We start from the raw sequence: 19,122 nt of genomic DNA, 5'->3' as shown, positions 1-19,122 counted from the left end.
ATGCATCGAGAAGTCCTTTGAAAAGTACGGCCCTTCCCGTGTTAACGATTGTGTTCACTATCTCAAATCTAACCAGGTTTTTTTGTACATGGGCTGAGGCCATCCCTCCACTTTGACAAATACTAGGAATCAACATTCGGTGTGCTTTCTGTGAAGAGCAAGATTTTGTATGCATTATAAAAAGGCCACAAAATTCTCTTCTTAAAACATCCAGCTCCAAGAAGCAGTCAGGATTTTGATTACTGGTATGTGTCTTAGTCGAGAAATGGTTTATCCTATGTGAAAGCCGTGGCAGATCTGATATAGTGAGCATAACTATCACTGGGATGTACTCTGCCTTTAAGCCTGTAACGACGGCTCAGTTGCTCAGAATACCTTGCGGCAATACTGACAGCACACAAAAATTAACAAACTGGCTGCCGATTTCGCGTAATGGGCAGCGTTTTGCCGATAACGCGAAATGGGCAAAAATGTTGCCGATTCCGCGAAATCGGTAATTCCGTAAGTACGGCACAACATGTAAGCTGAAGTTAGTACCTCCATGTGTGTGTGTGTGTGTGTGTGTGTGTGTGTGTGTGTGTGTGTGTGAGTGAGTGTGTGTGTGTGAGTGAGTGTGTGTGTGTGTGTGAGTGTGTGTGTGTGTGTGTGTGTGTGTGAGAGTGTGTGTGTGTGTGTGTGTGTGAGTGTGTGTGTGTGTGTGTGTGTGTCTGTGTGTGTCTGTGTGTGTCTGTGTGTGTGTGCGTGTGTGTGTAAGTAATGGATCCTAAATCTTGCAGGTTACTCCACATCAAACGCACATCAGACTCACGCATGTTATTTGTTTCCACCACTGCCATAAAGAAATTGTAATCCAACACAAGAAATTAAACCCCAAACAACTGTATTTTCCAATTCTTCTCATATATATCACGGATATACTATATATCCACTTGTTTATATTTCAAAACATTCAAGTAATGAGCAATCAATAATTAAACATAACTTCACAGTAGAAGGCTGAGGACCCAACGCACAGTGTCCTTTAACACACGTGACAGTACACACACAATGCAGTCTCCATGCTGATGTTCAAAAGTTCGTTCAACTTACACAAATACTATCACAACTTTTCGACCACGAACGCACAATACTATCAACGCAATTAGTAGGCTGGGCTTTCCTGTGAAAGGTTCCTCAGCACAAGTATGCCGCACACGGTAAGATTATCGACGACCACACTGCCGGAGAAAACACAGATGCAATAATGCTAGGTTTACGCTGTGTTAAAGTGATAATTTATAACAAGAAAACTGTTTGTTTGTTTGTTTATTTGTTGCTTAACGTCCAGCCGACTACGCAGAGCCATATCAGGACGAGGAAGGGGGGGATGAAGGGGGCCACTTGTCAAGCGATTCCTGTTTACAAATGCACTAACCCATTACTTGTGTCCCAGCAGGCTTTAGTAAAACTAAATTAATACCTACTGGAAGATTACCAGTTTCCAGTATGTTAAAATAGGCTTAACCTATCTACTGCTGGACTTACATCAGAACACTAACAGATTAAACTATACATGAATCGCGAGACAAGCGGCAAGAGAAGAGATTTTTGGAAAAAATACAGGTGAATGAGCAAGAAGGCAGAAAAAAGAAAAGAATTCATGAAGAAAAAGAGAGCATGACAGGAAAGAGGAACCAAAAATCTACCTAACAGCAAACTAGAAAGCTCCTGCGGTTCCAAAAACAGGAGGGGCCTTTAATTTCATAACCGCAGTGCCCCACTGCGGGAAAGAAAACTGTTTCTCGTCGCCCCAAGAACTATACAGTTCAGGTTGGGGGTTGAAATTATATGGCCACACACCAAGAATACCTTAAAATAAACGTTGGAGCGCTGCGTTACTCAAATTGAAAACGGCTGTGCTTTGAGTGGGAATCCCAGACTGTAATTCTCATTGTGACTCCTTTTTGCGCCAGTCATAAGGCCAAAAAAAAAAATAGGTGTGGTTACGGTAACATAGCCAAAAAAAATAGGGTAGGAAGGTAGGCAATCACTTTTTTTTTAACTTCTTTTTCTAATGTGTACAAATTAAACCTACTTGACAGGGAAATAAGTGTGCGACTCGGGCGCTTTCGCTTTCATTGCGTTTTCTGCACTCGTTTTCTTGGTTTTTGTGGGTTTTCTTTTGACAAATGTAATAAAAAGTTATAGGGTCGGCCCCTAAAAATAGGGTAGGTCGGGTTACCGTAACCACACCTATTTTTTTTTTAGGCCTAATTTTCGTCCTACCTTTCGACATAACCTGATGAAAAATGTTAAAGGTACCAAACAAACATACAGAATACAGAATCTTTAATTGCCAAAGGTTGGGAATTGGTTATGATATTGCATACAACATTGTGCTGCATTTGCTTACAAATACTGACGGTATTAAAAAGCTGCGTATTACACAATAAGAGTAAGAAACAGCATCCACATTCAATAACAAGTACAGTCTTGACCCACCGGGTGGTGCTCGCACGCACCACAGGTGGTGTTATCTCGACAAAAGTACAAATCAGACTGACTATAGCATCAAGCTCACGCCAGGGGAAGGGATACAGTGCGTTTTGTTCTCATAATGCAAAAATAACTGGGCACATAGGCTTCGTAGAAAAATGTAATGTTAAGGGACTCACATTTCATGCTCAAAGAGGCGCCAAACATCCTTCTCTTGTTTTTTGTTGGATTAGAGTGTTCAGTATGCCATATAATATACAGTATGCCAAACAACTTTCGCTTGAATGCGGTTTAAACTCTTGCTAAACTTACTTTTCAACGAATATTCGATCGTTTTGCCTTCACACGCAGCCCATATATGTTGTCCGCACATCCTCTTGTGCTATGAGAAAACCACTATGTATAAAAGCGTTGTGTTCTGGTCAGGTGTTTGTTCGTTTGTTATTCATCTGTTTTCCAACCAAATCACTCTTCTTCTTCTTCTGCGTTCTTGGGCTAAAACTCCCACGTACACTCGTGTTTTTGCACGAGTGGATTTTTACGTGTATGATCGTTTTTACCCCGCCATTTAGGCAGCCATACGCCGCTTTCGGAGGAAACCAAATCACTCTGAATTGATCAATTTCCGTTGTAGAGCAACCAAGATCCCAAGGTGCACTTGGCATACAAAAAAGTCCAGATAAAAAGAAACATTTCAACGAAGGATACCAATATGCAATATGCACAAGCTTTTACATCTAAAATAATTTGTTATGAACGATGTTCAGTCAATCATGAATTTCGGGACAAATATTAAACACAGAAAAACTGTTCTCATTGCAAACAAAATGTTTGTGGAATAAAACCCACCATAGCATGTTATTACTTTACATACTGTACAAATAAACGCATATAATTACAGCCAAAACGAGATCAGAATGTTATGACAAGAACAAATGAAATATAGAAAACAAGAACATCAAATGCTCATACGACCCACCCTCATCATATTAAAATATCTTTCTTTCTTTCTTTCTTTATTTGGTGTTTAACGTCGTTTTCAACCACGAAGGTTATATCGCGACGGGGAAAGGGGGGAGATGGGATAGAGCCACTTGTCAATTGTTTCTTGTTCACAAAAGCACTAATCAACAATTTGCTCCAGGGGCTTGCAACGTAGTACAATATATTACCTTACTGGGGGAATGCAAGTTTCCAGTACAAAGGACTTAACATTTCTTACATACTGCTTGACTAAAATCTTCACAAAAATTGACTATATTCTATACAAGAAACACTTAACAAGAGTAAAAGGAGAAACAGAATCCGTTAGTCGCCTCTTATGACATGCTGGGGAGCATCGGGTAAATTCTTCCCCCTAACCCGCGGGGGGTTATTAAAATATAAATCATGCGCAAATTACCTGCTCAATGTGACCTTGAAATTTGCCAATGCTTGACCAACCAGACATGGATCATGTCTGAAGAACATCAAACATTAAAAGTGTGTCGTATATCAAAGCTGTAGCTTAAAAACGAAAAAAAAGATAATTTTCAAAACTGTGCCCTTGAAATTTGACAAGGGTTAACCAGACTTAGATCATGTCTGAAGAACTTTGAACACAAGAATTGTGCAAAGTTTCAATGCTTAAGGTCTAAAAACTTCAATCTTTAAAAAAAAATCAACATTAAGCCCTTTGTTCGTGGAAGGTCAGGTCAGCTGGTTGACTGACTGCACGTCCATACAAACACACACTGCTAATTTAGTAATTACTACGTAGGGTGTTCTGGAAGTCCTTAGACTCCAAGCTCCTGGCAATGCCTCATGATATTTACAATGACGTATACATACGGCAATCTTTCATCGGCGATGACACAAATGTGCATGTATCTCAAAGTTTCCTCTGCAAAGAAAACAGCTGTTAAAGAACACTACCCGTCCATGTTTATTTGCCTGTGATGGAGCTCAAAAAAGGGGAGTTTACAATAATGATGTATTAACATCTCTGAAAGGATTGTTATGTTTCTCAAACCTACTGCATATTGTGTGAATTTGGGGGGAAGAACGCTCCTTTCAAAACGAGTACTTACAACTGGTACAATGAATTTAAATCGGGTAGACACGTCTTCAAATATGACACCCGCCTAGACCGACAGTTGAATGCTTTCTTTCTTTATTTGGTGTTTAACGTCGTTTTCAACCACGAAGGTTATATCGCGACAGGGAAAGGGGGGAGATGGGATAGAGCCACTTGTCAATTGTTTCTTGTTCACAAAAGCACTAATCAAAAATTTGCTCCAGGGGCTTGCAACGTAGTACAATATATTACCTTACTGGGAGAATGCAAGTTTCCAGTACAAAGGACTTAATATTTCTTACATACTGCTTGACTAAAATCTTTACAAAAATTGACTATATTCCATACAAGAAACACTTAACAATGGTAAAAGGAGAAACAGAATCCGTTAGTCGCCTCTTAGGCCTAAAACAAAAATAGGTGTGGTTACGGTAACCCGACCTACCCTATTTTTAGGGGCCGACCCTATAACTTTTTATTACATTTGTCAAAAAAAAACAAACAAAAAAACCCAAGTGCAGAAAACGCAATGAAAGCGAAAGCGCTCGAGTCGCACACTTATTTCCCTGTCAAGTAGGTTTAATTTGTACACATTAGAAAAAAAAGTTTAAAAAAAAAAAAAGTGATTGCCTACCTTTCTACCCTATTTTTTTTGGCTATGTTACCTTAACCACACCTATTTTTTTTTTTTTTTTTTGGCCTCACGACATGCTGGGGAGCATCGGGTAAATTCTTCCCCCTAACCCGCGGGGGGAACACGGAGGTAAAGAACACATTGATAATTGAATCGGCACCCAACGATGTGATCTGGCACAAGCCTTTACGGGTACACAAGCGTTGCAGACAGTGGGTGCCCGTGCTCTTTCTGGTGTAAAAAAGGGGGTATGTCTCGAAATGTGCATACAATTATTCTCCAATTGTCACTATAGAGAGTGTTAGGGTTTTATGAAGGTTGTCACAGGCGATGGGGACTTGGGTCTATCAATCTGACCCCGGGCCAACACATCGATCAGCCTTTTTGATGTTCCTAAATGGCTCCACCCCTATCAACTATTGATGATCTCGGAACACTGGCAAGAAGAAGGTGGTCCCATGTTTTTGAAAATAAGGACAAATCGCCACAGTTCTAAAAGGGGAGCAGCGTACGGTTACCTTACAGCAGTACATGCATCATTGCCTGCCCGTGGTGTTTAAAGCTTGGCGCCAAACACGGGTACTTGAGGGTTGATTCTACTCCATTGAAATGTCCCGTTTTACTCAGCTTCCAAATCAATCAAATTTCTAACAAATTAGGCTGTCTGTCTGATGTTTCGTTCACTATATTTTCCTAAATTGGCCCCGTTCGACGTTTTTACATTTAAAGAAAAAGCTCAGAGTAAACCGTTACGAGAGCCCTGATGTTTTTTGGGGGGTTTTGTTTTTGCTTAACACCCAGCCGACCACGAAGGGCCATAGCCCTGATGTTGCTGTCCGAGAGTAAACGAGGGTCATTTAGGGTATCGGCAAAAACACTCGCGCCGTCACTTTTGAAAGGTATTTCTACAGAATGTTAACGTGTGTCGCAGCTCAGGAAGGATCCTTAGAGCAAATGGCGTGGTCAAATTAACGGTGAGCTGTGCGCTAATATGAGATTCTACGGACTTCCAGAACAGCCCTGGTTGTAAAATCTTAGCTATGACTGTATGCTTGTATTTTACTATTTACGATGGTCTGAACTTGTGTGATGCATTTTAAAGTGCTTGATGATAGCTTTGGTTGATAATTATTAATGAGATTGTTCTCAAACCCTGTATTAAATCTTCATTCTGTTTAAAATGTGTGTGCTTTTATGCCAGTGTTGTGTTTTAGACATTATGATCCTTTATATAAAAACTTGTGTTGCTTAGAATCACCAGACCATATGTAACTTTAAACTAGCACCACATTCTGTGTACTCATACTTTATCTCTCCAATATGTGTCAACATTTGTGACCTTAATTTACGAGATCGCAAGAACCTGTCAGCACTCCTCATGCATTATTTTTCTCTCCTGTATGTATTAACATGTGTTTCTTCAATTTAGCAGACCGTAAAAACCTGGCACCACACTCTGTGCATGCAAATTTTCTCTCTCCGGTATGTGTTAACATGTGTTGCTTCAACTCACCAGTCCGCAAGAACCTGGAAGCACACTCCGTGCATGCATGCTTTTTCTCTCCTGTATGTTTTAACATGTGTTGCTTCAAATAAGCAGAACGTGCAAACGTGGCACCACATTCTGTGCATGTATATGTTTTTTCTTTTGTATGTGTTAACATGTGTTGCTTCCAATTCCCAGACTGTGTGAACTTAGCACCACACTCTGTGCACACATGCTTTTTCTCTGCTGTATGTGTTAACATGTGTTTTTTCATATCACCAGATCGAAAAAACCTGGCACTACACTCTGTGCATGCATGCTTTTTATCTCCTGTATGTGTTAACATGTGTTGCTTCAAATAATCATACATCGAGAACCTGGCACCACACTCTGTGCACCAATGCTTTTTCATTCCTGAATGTCTTCTCAACATGTGCTTCTTCAATTCACCAGGCCGTTTGAAACATGAATCACACTCTGTGCATGGATGCTTTTTCTCTGCTGAATGTGTTAACATGTGTTTTCTCACATAAGCAGACTGTGTGAACTTAGCATCACACTCTGCACATTCATACTGTTTCATCTCAGTATGAGTCCACTTGTGTTGCTTCAAATGACCCAACTGTGTGAACCTAGCATCACACTCTGTGCACACATACTTTTTCTCTCCTGTATGAACTAACATGTGTTTCGTTAAATTACCAGACAGTGAGAACCTAGCACCGCACTCTGTGCATGCATGATTTTTCTCGTCTGTATGTGTCAACATGTGTTGCTTCACATCATGAAACCGCAAGAACCTGGCACCACACTTAAGGCATGCATGATTTTTCTCTCCTGTATGAGTTAACATGTGTCGATTCAAATCACTAGGCCATTTGAACATAGCATCACACTCAGTACATGGATACTTTTTCACTACATGCCTTTTCTCTCCTGTATGTTTAAACATGTGTCGCTTCAAATCACTATGGTATTTGAACATAGCATCACACTCAGTACATGGAAACTTTTTCACCACTATATACATATCATACTCACTACATGACAGTTGATTCTTTCCATTATGCTTTTTGTGTTTCTTTACTACATATGCTTGTTCTTCTGTGTGCTTTGACATGTCTTCCAAAGGTTGGTTGAACATTGCCTCACACTGGGTACATCCACATGGTTTCTCACCAGTGCATGTTACTGTCACATGCTGCTTCTCGTCACCTAAACACAGGGGTGTGGTCTCAGACATTGGAACTGGAACTGTTTCATGTGTTTCGCTATTTTCTACTTCACACGCGTTTTGTGTTTCTGGTGTCTGTGTCTCTTGTTTCAGCCAGGTGTCACTGTGAGTGTTGACTGCAGTCTGCGTTTCTGGCGTCTGTATCTCTTGTTTCAGCCAGGTTTCACTGTGCCTGTTGACCGCAGTTTGTCCGTCCAATGTCTGCACTTTAGGCATGGTAGCTGTGTTAACTGTGGAAGCAAACTCCCCCAACGGCACTGAAAAAGATAGCAAGACACATCCATAAAGGTAACGCTGATAGACGTTTTCCGGAAATAACTCCGCCTGAGAATTTTTAAGCTTTGTGGTAGAGTACCTTTTGCTGAATCAAGTTTCTCGGCGAAGCATCTAGCAGATTGATCTAACCTGCCATCGTCACAAACAACTATGCATAAGTAATGCAGTGACTACACTCGAAATGTTTCCATTTACTTTTTTAAAAATATGCACATCGGAGCCAAGATTCGCCGCTGATTGGTTGCCAATCACTGGCAGTGATCGCTTAAAGCACGTGAATTTTCCTAAACTTATGTGATCTCAAGCCAAACCCACATAACCTTGGTCAAAACACGTTGTCAGCGATCATTGCAGGCCAGTGATCATTGCTGCAACAAATAAAAAACTCCAGAGAATATATTTTTGAAAGACAGGGGTCTTGAGTCGCCTTGTGGAGATATGTGCGCGTTATAAATTCTCGTATTATTATCATAATAAGCGCATACTTCATCACGTGCGTATCCAACTTAGTACTTAGTTGTTCGTTCTGATTGTAAAGAATTCTGTCCGCACCTAAATTGAAAATTTTAATAATAAATTTTCATTTGATTAATATACTTACCCAATGCACATATCAATTTACTTCAGCTTAGTGCTAGAACGCTGAAACTACGCTCCATCCTGGTAGGGGGGAAGTAACCCTAAAAATAGAACAGCCTTGACGGTCACATGACAACGCCAGGTCAAGGTTACCTCCCAACATGCATTGCGCACGCACAGGCTTCATGTCTCACCCAGTCACATTATTCTGACACCGGACCAACCAGTCCTAGCACTAACCCCATAATGCCAGACGCCAGGCGGAGCAGCCACTAGATTGGCAATTTTAAAGTCTTAGGTATGACCCGGCCGGGGTTCGAACCCACGACCTCCCGATCACCGGGCGGACGCCTTACCACTAGGCCAACCGTGTCGGTTTGTTCACACTAACATGTACCTGAAAGATGTCATTTTGACAATTAAGGCTAGTCTTCAGCAAGGCAAAGGGCTTCAGACTTCAGTAGAGCTTAATTTATAGGTTTTGCATTGTTTCTTTTTAGTGTCTGAGGTGTTTTGTTAGCCTTACCGTATGGCTGTGGTTCAGTCATGTGCCAACACTGAGGCATCTCCTCATCAACATCAATCTCTATTTTGACGTCAGACAGAATTGTTGTGTCTTCTTCCTCCATGCTGCGGTGAAAATTTTCTGCATGTACCTGCCTGTTTACTGTTCAAGGCTGTGATGGTCCCCCACTGTTCAAGGCTATCTCAGTATCTGTAGAAGAAGAACAAGTCATGTGAAGAGATACAAACATTTAGTCAATCTGTAAGCATCAAACAAAACAAGTATTGATGATGTCATGGGATTAGTGCTTGCGCTCCTTCGTAAATCCTCACTTTTTTTTTAATCGGATGTTGCGGTCATAAAGTACATGCTCATAAGAGTCATAATGTTGTTGCACCTGTACACTTTGTTTGCACTCTTCACTCTAAGTTTACTGGAGATAAATGTCTGTTTTTCGTCAAGACAGGAATGTCACAACATGGCGGCTTTTAATCAGCCAATTTTAAGCAAACTAAAATGTCAAACAAATTAACAAAGAAAAAGCTGCCAGAAAAAGTAGTCAAATTTGGTTTGAAAACATGTATTCCAGGAGACACACTACGAGATTCAGCATATATATGGGTGCGTCTCAGAATCTCGTCCTCTGTTTGTGACATTATCACCAAAAGTAAAATCTTCCCAGAAAACTTTGATAATACTATTTACACACTTCTCAGGGTGTACCTTTTCAGTTTAAACAAGAAAAAATATAACATTGCCTTTAGTTTGCCATATATTGAGCATTATTTGGACCATGTGTGCAAAATCACCCGTGTAACATGGAAACAATAAAAGACAAAAAAACTGCATTGATAAGGCTGAAAACGACTTTTATTCAGTTATTATTGTTGAATCACAAGCCATTATAGAGTTCAATATGAAATGACTACATGCAAACAACAAAATAATGTTTTTTTCAAAGTTCCATGCATTCGTCAAAATTTCAATACAAAAATGAAAATTAATTAATGATATCCTGATCAGAACATGTTGATACATGGCATTCATTCAGTCTTATTGACATTTAACCTTCACAATAGAAAGATTTGTTGCTCTAAGACAAAATGTTAGAAAGTTATCCCAAAAGAATGCAAAATGGTCACCGATGTAACATGGAAACATCACTTTTGTAACAAAGAAACGGTTATGCTTTTTCCCACAAACTTTACTAAATGAAGCTGATTTTGCAACCAGATTCTTCTTAGGTAAAATGCCAAACACCAAAACAGGAACAGAAAGAAAAAAAGCTGGACAAAATCAAGCAAACTTTGCCCCAAAAAAGAGAAACATTAATGAAAAGTTCATCACCGACGTAACTCAGAAACGAACAACCAGACATGTATTATAAGGTTTGACATGAAGAATGCAAATGTTCAAAAGTGGTTCATTCAATTGTTAAGACAATAAACCAAAGGCATTGGTAACATATAGAACAGTTGCCACTTGCAGTTAATTAATTTATTTTACTTCTCAAAAATACCAATATCATGATTTAAAATTCAGTATGTTTCAATTGTGGGCTAATTTGATTATGGCACACACAAAAGGTTCAGTTTCTGAGATATATATATATAGTTGATTTGATGGAAAATGATGGTTGTATTCCTTTCATGAAGTACCTCACTCCCCCGTGGGACAGTGATCTGAGAATGAGCATACAGAGTCTTCTTGAGTGAAGTTCTTCTTCTTCTTCTTTCTTTAGACTGCCGCCTTCATCAAAGTGAAGATTCTGTGTTAGTAATGTTACTGTCGCCGTGTCGGTGTCTCGAGGGCCACGTCACAGACTCGTCGGTTTTCCAGCCACAGAAGTCAAGTGGTCAGTCCTTCAAGACAATCCACATGCTTCTACAATAACTTCACGTATGTAGGAATCAAAATCCAAGCCCTCTACTGGCTCTAGCTCAACCACCACAACACCCAAGTCTTTCTCGGAACTCTTGCAAAACCACCAAAACCACCAAATTGCATTGTCCCCTCACGTATGTAGGAATCAAAATCCAAGCCCTCTACTGGCTCTAGCTCAACCACCACAACACCCAAGTCTTTCTCGGAACTCTTGCAAAACCACCAAATTGCATTGTCCCCTCCATTCTCATTCTCTCCACTTGCTTTCAGCGAAAAACAGCATGCTTTACCTTGAGTACGACGTGCGCAGAGAATCCTTTACTCTGTCTTCATCTTCTCCTTTGTCTGCTAATACCGGTAATTCCGGATAGCCTGCTCTTTGAAAAATGGAAATTTCTCAATTCAATTCACTAGTAATAGTAGTATTCGTTGGTGCAGTAGTCTAATCTTCAACCATGCAGAGTGATTTCCCCTGTAACGGGTCTGACTAAAGACTGCGCGACCTCGCGCGACCACAGACTCAAGCATGTACAGAAAATAACGTCTTTTCGTCTACAACTGTCGAATAAAATAGGAATAGACGCGAATATATTGCCTCAGAAAGTACTTGTGAAAGATAGACTTTATATGGTCACTTTGATACACAGGACAGAAGTGTGAAACACAAACACTCACACACACTCTGAACAGTGAACACTGACACCCAGTAAGTGGTTGACGTGCAGGGCCGGACCCAGGGCAGGGCCGGACTACCGGGGGGGTTATGGGGGTTGCGCAACCCCCCCCCCCCCCCCCCCTAGCCTAAACATGTACCTTACTTATTTAAATTTTTTTTAATTATTGCTTATTTTATGCCGTTTCATGCAAGGAGCGACCATTTTCCTATCTCAGAATATGACCTACCCGTCAGCTTCAGGGGGATTCGCCCCCTGACCCCCACCACGAGGGGGGGGGGGTGGGTGGGTTCTAGGGTTTCCGGACCCCCCCCCCCCCCCCGGCCAAAAAATAAAAATATTGAATGAGGTATGCATATCTTTATTTTACATTGAGTTTCAATTTTTGGGGTGTTAATCAGTGAAAAAATCTGCTGCCTGAAACTGGTAATGATCATCCTCAGAATGCACCAGATTGCACCATTTTGCATCCTTTTTTTCCAAATTTTCCGGGGGGGCATGCCCCCGGACCCCCCTAGCAAGCTAGGCGCTTTGCGCCGTTGGCTCGGCGCTTCGCGCCTTCACACCCATATCTTCACAATATACTTAAAAAAAAACCCACCCATAACATGAACTGATCCGCCCCTGCCGCCAGGGGGGACATCCCCCTGGGCCACCACTGGCAACCCCCCCCCCCCTCCTCTTCGCCTAGTCCGGCCCTGCAGGGGGGGGGGGTTCCAGGGGTTCCAGAACCCCACCCCTGGAAAAAGCATGTACCTTGCTTTGAGTGGGGTTTTTTTTTTTACTAGTTTTAGCACCAAAACAATGCTGCTCTTAACCCTCAAAACAAGGCCCAGAATGCACCAGATTGCCAGCACAGATTTTAACCGTTTTTCAAACATTTTCCGGGGGAGCATGCCCCCGGACCCCCCTAGTTCGCGCGCGCTTGTGGCTTCGCCACTTCGCTGATTTGCCCCCCCAAAAAAGGAGGAACCCCCCCCCCCTTACAACTCATTTGGTCCGGCCCTGACGTGTGTGTGTGTGTGTGTATGTGTGTGTGTGTCGAATGCATGAAGCAGAAGATGTCCTTCTCAACACTGAGGACTGTACACCGGCTGAGATGTGTAGTGATTGTTTCAGCAAATTTGTTCGAGGATATGGGTGGGGAGGGAAACTTTAACTGTAAACTATTATCACTTAATCCACACTCAGTGACAATACAACATAACACAAGGAGTTTGGTGTTCCGAATTTTATTTACTAAAGTCTTTGGTTTACTAACAAAATATACACAATCGTTTATCGTTAAACCAATGTCAAAGCATACACAACCATGCAGAGCTAAAACCAGATAAACAAACCAATCCGGCAAAAATCCAAATGTTTGATCAATAAAAATCAAAGTTACCTCTGAAACAAACAAAGAACAACATCAGTGTGTAATATTTCCCAAAATAACAAAACATAGTGGGCGTAGTAAGGTTTTGATTTGGCCTTGATTGTACTTGGTCTAGAATTCATCAAAAGCATAACTCAAAGGAATTTGCCTAGTGATCAAATAATGTTTTTAGATGGTTGGATTCCTGTATCATGATTTACCTGTATTTTTTGTTTACAGTGATCCAGTTTCTTCTTATAACTTAACTTCCATTGCTTCGCGCGTGTCATGTCTGTCACGGTGTTATGCTCTTTTGGTTTTATGTCACAGTTTTTGACCCAAAATAGGGGCTGGATGTTTGCTCGATACTGGGCGCTTACAAGGTAATGTAGGCTACGGTAGTTACAAGGCAGGATTAAACAAGAACAGAAACTATGTGTGAGTTATTAACAAGGATTAACATAATCGTTTAAGGAAAGAATAACATGATTACTTATCGGGCGGCATCAATAAAATACCCCTGTCATTCCGGATCATAGGCATGAACATAACAAGCCAAAACTCTGTATCACAACCCTTCCATATATACCGACCAAATTACGGTTACATTTTGAAAGTCGTTAGACAGAGGTACTGACGTACCACTGTCGGAATAACCTTCACCATTATTCACACAAAAATTCAGTATCTCTGAAGCTTTTGGGAGTTTGTCTTCAGACTCCATGTAATCCTCATTCACCATAGGAACATTTGTCTTGACATTTATTGACAGATTGGGCTCCCAACTTCAGCATAATTCATTTGGTTGTTTGATCTACAACAATGATGTGAAAATACTTACGTTGTCAACCAAGGGACATCACTTACATGACAGAGTTGCCTCCCCTGTCGGCTTACCCGGATATAATTTCTTCTTTGACGCATCTTCTATCTATATGCGGCTTGTGTCTGTCTGTCTGTCTGTCTGTCTGTCTGTCTGTGTGTTCACCATGCACGGCCAAAGTTCTCGATGGATCTGCTTCAAATTTGGTGGGCATATTCAGGTAGACCCAAGACACAATCTGGTCGATGAAAATTTTCAACACGTGCTCTCAGCGCGCAGCGCTGAACCGATTTTGTTTTTTTTTGTTTTTTCTGTACATCCATTCCCAGTAACTCTTCCTTATCTTCTCCAGTGTTTTGCGCGTTTATCTCCCTTCCTTCCAAGCAGCTTCAGATATTCCCGTTACTATTTTTAGAAGGTCACTGCACTGTCCAGAACGCTTTCCTTGCACGTACCCGTAAGTTGTCCTCACTGTAAAAGTGCAAAGGTCGAATCTATTTATCGAAAAATCCACTGTCATCTATCTCTATATATTAATATATATAGAGATAGATATATACGGCTTCTGTGTGTGTGTGTGTGTGTGTGTGTGTGTGTGTGTGTGTGTGTGTGTGTGTGTGTGTGAGTGTGTGTGTGTCCCCCCGCGGGTTAGGGGAAGAATTTACCCGATGCTCCCCAGCATGTCGTAAGAGGCGACTAACGGATTCTGTTTCTCCTTTTACCCTTGTTAAGTGTTTCTTGTATAGAATATAGTCAAATGTTTTTCCAGCGTCGCGGACGACGCTGGTATCTGTGGTTGGGAAGAACGTGCCTGTGGAGAATTAGTCTCCAAGCCAAAGCGCGCTGACTCTCCAAGCCAAAACAATTTCAAAGCTGAAAAAAAATGTACAATTTACGCGAAACGATTAAACACAGCTTTCGGGTGTTTTTTTTAATCTAAGATGTACATAAATATACCACTCCGACCATAAGGAAAAGAAAAAAAGACACACAAAAAAAAAAGACCGAGAGGAGCCGAGTCAATCCGAGACCAACCGAGAGGACGTGTTTCGCGCCGTTTCGACGTCGTTTGTTCAGATGCGGCCGGTTGGATCAGTTGCACAAGAAAAGATCTTCAACAATCCCGATCATCATCATGGTACAATAATGTTTTGTGCGCCCCCATGTATGTGTTCTGTGCTAATAATGCACGGTTGTGAAATGTCCGTACACATTTTGTGGCACTATGTAATTGTTAGTGAATCCTCCTGCGGATGATTCGTGCTAAAAATGCACGTCCATTAAAATATTGTACGCTCATGTCAGTAATATATTTTCAATTGTTTCTCTGTCAATTTCAAGTGTTTGTTTCCAATTACTTCAGTATCTCCCTGTTGCAATTCCAGGTGATTCATTATGCATGTGCCAATTTGAGGTGTTTAATTCTGATTCCTGTATTTACAGTGTAAAATTAAAACTATTGTTTTCAAACATTCCTATGACACCTGGTAATGGTTCTGTGGTTTTGTTTTTAATTTGTATTTTGTTTTTCTGCAATAAATATTTGAAATGGATCTGAGGCCGACTTACTACTTTTAGCACTTTTTTTCACCACATTCCCACGTACAGATATTGCAATATCAACTCTTCCTTTCTACCTGTTTCAAACAAGCTCTATTTTTTAATTAAAAAGTTTTTACTAAATGTCTTAACATAGAGGGGGGAATCGAGACGAGGGTCTTGGTGTATGTGCGTGTGTGTGTGTGTGTGTGTGTGTGTGTGTGTGTGTGTGTGTGTGTGTGTGTGTGTGTGTGTGTGTCTGTCTGTGTGTGTGTGTGTGTGTGTAGAACGATTCAGACTAAACTACTGGACCGATCTTTATGAAATTTGACATGAGACTTCCTGGGAATGATATTCCAGGACTTTTTTTTAATTTTTTTTTATAAACGTCTTTTATGACGTCATATCCGGCTTTTTTGTACAAGTTGAGGCTGCACTGTCACACCCTCATTTTTCAATCAAATTGATTGAAATTTTGGCCAAGCAATCTTCGACGAAGGCCGGACTTCCGTATTGCATTTCAGTTTGGTGGCTTAAAAACTAATTAATGACTTTGGTCATTAAAAATCTGAAAATTGTAAAAAAATAAATAAATTATAAAACGATCCAAATTTACGTTCATCTTATTCTTCATCCTTTTCGGATTCCAAAAACATATAAATATGTTATATTTGGATTAAAAACAAGCTCTGAAAATTAAAAATATAAAAATTATGATCAAAATTAAATTTCCGAAATCGTTTTAAAAACTATTTCATCTTATTCCTTGTCGGTTCCTGATTCCAAAAACATATAGATATGATATGTTTGGATTAAAAACACGCTCAGAAAGTTAAAACGAAGAGAGGTACAGTAAAGCGTGCTATGAAGCACAGCGAAACCGTTACCGCGCCAAACAGGCTCGTCACTTTCACTGCCTTTTGCACTAGCGGCGGACTACGTTCAGTTTCATTCTGTGAGTTCCACAGCTTGACTAAATGTAGTAATTTCGCCTTACGCGACTTGTTTTTTCTTGTGGCTGTTTGATCAATTCATAGCAAGCATTGACTGAAATAAACAATTTATATATCCAGCACAACATGCAATTCATTGACTTTTGACCCTAACCTTTTAACACTTCCCAAAATAAATCTTTGGTGGACATTGCATCGACGCTGTTCATTTTGAATGAACATTTTTCTTGTTAAAGATTTTAGTCAAGCAGTATGTAAGAAATGTTAAGTCCTTTGTACTGGAAACTTGCATTCTCCCAGTAAGGTAATATATTGTACTACGTTGCAAGCCCCTGGAGCAATTTTTTGATTAGTACTTTTGTGAACAAGAAACAATTGACAAGTGGCTCTATCCCATCTCACCCCTTTCCCCGTCGCGATATAACCTTCGTGGTTGAAAACGACGTTAAACACCAAATAAAGAAAGAAAGAAAATGTGTGTGTGTGTGTGTGTGTGTGTGTGTGTGTGTGTGTGTTGGTGGTGGTGTGTGTGTGTGTAGGCAACACCTGTGGATTGTAGAGTTCTGTTTGTGATGGGGTCTGGCGGCTTTTGTCTCTCTATATGTTCTGGCCTTCCTTTGAGAAGCCATAACAGTTATTATAGGGATTACAAATAAACTCTAAAATTCTCAATCCCGTTTGAGTGGACTTCGCCTTCTAAGGTGATTGTGGTGTTTCGGCACTCGGTTACATTTGGCGTCGTCGACAGGGATGGGACTCGACATGAAATGTTCAGGCCACTGAATCATTTTCGTGCTCTTCCCATTCCACCAACCTGGGAGGGACCTAAGCTTGCCGGGTCCATGGCTCGGAACTTTGGGGACAAAGTTCATTCAAAGGGGGTCGAGTGTGACAGGGAGACTACGTACCGTCGCCCTTCACAGCAGACTCTGCAGAGTTGTTCGCCTTAGAAGTTGTGAGCTATTCATAGCTAGCTCGCCAGGCAACACCTGTGGATTATAGAGTTCTGTTTGTGATGGGGTCTGGCGGCTTTTGTCTCTCTGTATGTTCTTGCCTTCCTTTGTGTGGGCACAAACTGGTGGATGAAAATGTTCAACACGTGCTCTAAGACGGCGAACCGCCACGCTGTTTGTCTCTGTCTCACGATTCACCCGGCGAAGCCGGGTATTCCTCTAGTATCTATATATATATATATACGACTTGTGTCTGTGTGTGTGTGTGTGTGTGTGTGTGTGTGTGTGTGTGTGTGTGTGTGTGTGTGTGTGTGTGTGTGTGTGTGTTCGCGATGCACGGCCCAAGTTCTCGATGGATCTGCTTCAAATTTGGTGGGCATATTCAGGTAGACCCCGGACACAACCTGGTGGATGAGAATTTTCAACACGTGCTCTCAGCGCGCAGCACTGAACCGATTTTGGTTTTCTGATCATCTTCCCAGATCCATTCCCAGTAACTCTTCCTTATCTTCTCCAGTGTTTTGCGTTTATCTCCCTTCCATCCATATTCCCGTTACTATTTTTAGAAGGACACCGTCCACAACGCTCAATCCATATTCCCGTTACTATTTTTAGAAGTTTTCATTCGTGTGGCGTCAATCGCGCACGGTGCGCCACTCACCCGGCTTTGCCGGGTACCCGGCGTACGGTGCGCCACTCACCCGGCAAAGCCGGGTACCGGCGAAGCCGGGTATTCGGCTCTACTTCTTCCCGGCGAAGCCGACTACCCGGCGAAGCGGGTATTCATCTAGTATCTATACGCGGCTTGTGTGTGTCTGTCTGTGTGTTTGCGCTATGCACGGCCAAAGTTCTCGATGGATCTGCTTCAAATTTGGTGGGCATATTCAGGTAGACCCCGGACACAATCTGGTCGATGAAAAATGATGTTCAACACGTGTCATATCATCTAGTGTCAAATAAATGCACTTGTACAGTTCATTCCGTGACTTCAAAGGCATCTATATCTAAACTGACTTATGCTTACAAGTGCAGTTTCTGCAGATATGGAGACTTAAATGCCGCTGAATTATGAGCTATGAATTTACTACGCTGAAGTTCAACATTACCATTTTGTCCTCATCATATAAAACGTTTGTGGTCATCAAAATGCAAGCCCTATGGCTGAACCACCACAACATCTGAGTCTTTTTTTCTTAGTACCGGCACCCTTGCAAAACCACCATGTTGCCCCCAATCCACTTCAAAGAACTAAAACAGCAGGCTTTACTTGATGACGTTGTTGACTTGTGACCGCGTAAATATTCTTCTATGTTTTTTTAGACTTGGCATTGGTCTGCTAGTAACGGTAATTCCGGCCTGACCCTTCTCTGAATGAAAAATCGACAACAGTCAACCAGAATGATTTCCCCTGTAACAGGAACGTCTTTCCGCCTAAAACAGATGACTTTGACAGAACGGACACCAAGCACATAATTTAATAACGTCTGAGACAGGTGTAAACCTGCTAAGACTTGAAGTAATTGTTTCAGCAAAGCTGTCTAAAGGTAGGGGTGAGACAACTTTAGGTTTTAACCATTATAACGATTTACACAATATGACACGAGAGGTGTTCACATTTTTATTTACTAAAATTGCAAAAATAAATGAGGTCTCCTGCTTACCCACCAAAAATGCAAAATTGTTTATCTTTAAAC

General features: G+C 41.2%; 1 protein-coding gene across 1 annotated transcript; it reads right to left on the bottom strand.

Moving 5' to 3' along the window:
* Positions 1–863: 863 nt before the first annotated feature.
* On the bottom strand, positions 864–11,562 carry LOC138949377 (gastrula zinc finger protein XlCGF58.1-like). Its single transcript, XM_070321190.1, has 3 exons — positions 11,420–11,562; positions 9,267–9,455; positions 864–8,142 (listed from the first exon to the last, which is right to left on the bottom strand). Exons 2-3 carry the CDS (start codon positions 9,367–9,369, stop codon positions 6,542–6,544), a joined length of 1,704 nt encoding a protein of 567 aa, XP_070177291.1. The 5' UTR covers positions 9,370–9,455; positions 11,420–11,562; the 3' UTR covers positions 864–6,541.
* Positions 11,563–19,122: the final 7,560 nt, after the last annotated feature.

This window comes from Littorina saxatilis, linkage group LG15 (assembly GCF_037325665.1).
Source record: "Littorina saxatilis isolate snail1 linkage group LG15, US_GU_Lsax_2.0, whole genome shotgun sequence".
Lineage (NCBI taxonomy): Eukaryota > Metazoa > Mollusca > Gastropoda > Littorinimorpha > Littorinidae > Littorina > Littorina saxatilis.
Note: the sequence above shows the minus strand (reverse complement) of the source record. Positions and strands in the feature narration are given on the sequence as shown.

Bases quoted from the DNA above. Each gene is read 5' to 3' on its own strand.
- LOC138949377 (XM_070321190.1), bottom strand. From the start codon at position 9,369: ATGGAGGAAGAAGACACAACAATTCTGTCTGACGTCAAAATAGAGATT. The intron at 8,143-9,266 runs GTAAGGCTAACA...TATCTTTTTCAG, and splicing joins GACTGAACCACAGCCATACG to TGCCGTTGGGGGAGTTTGCT.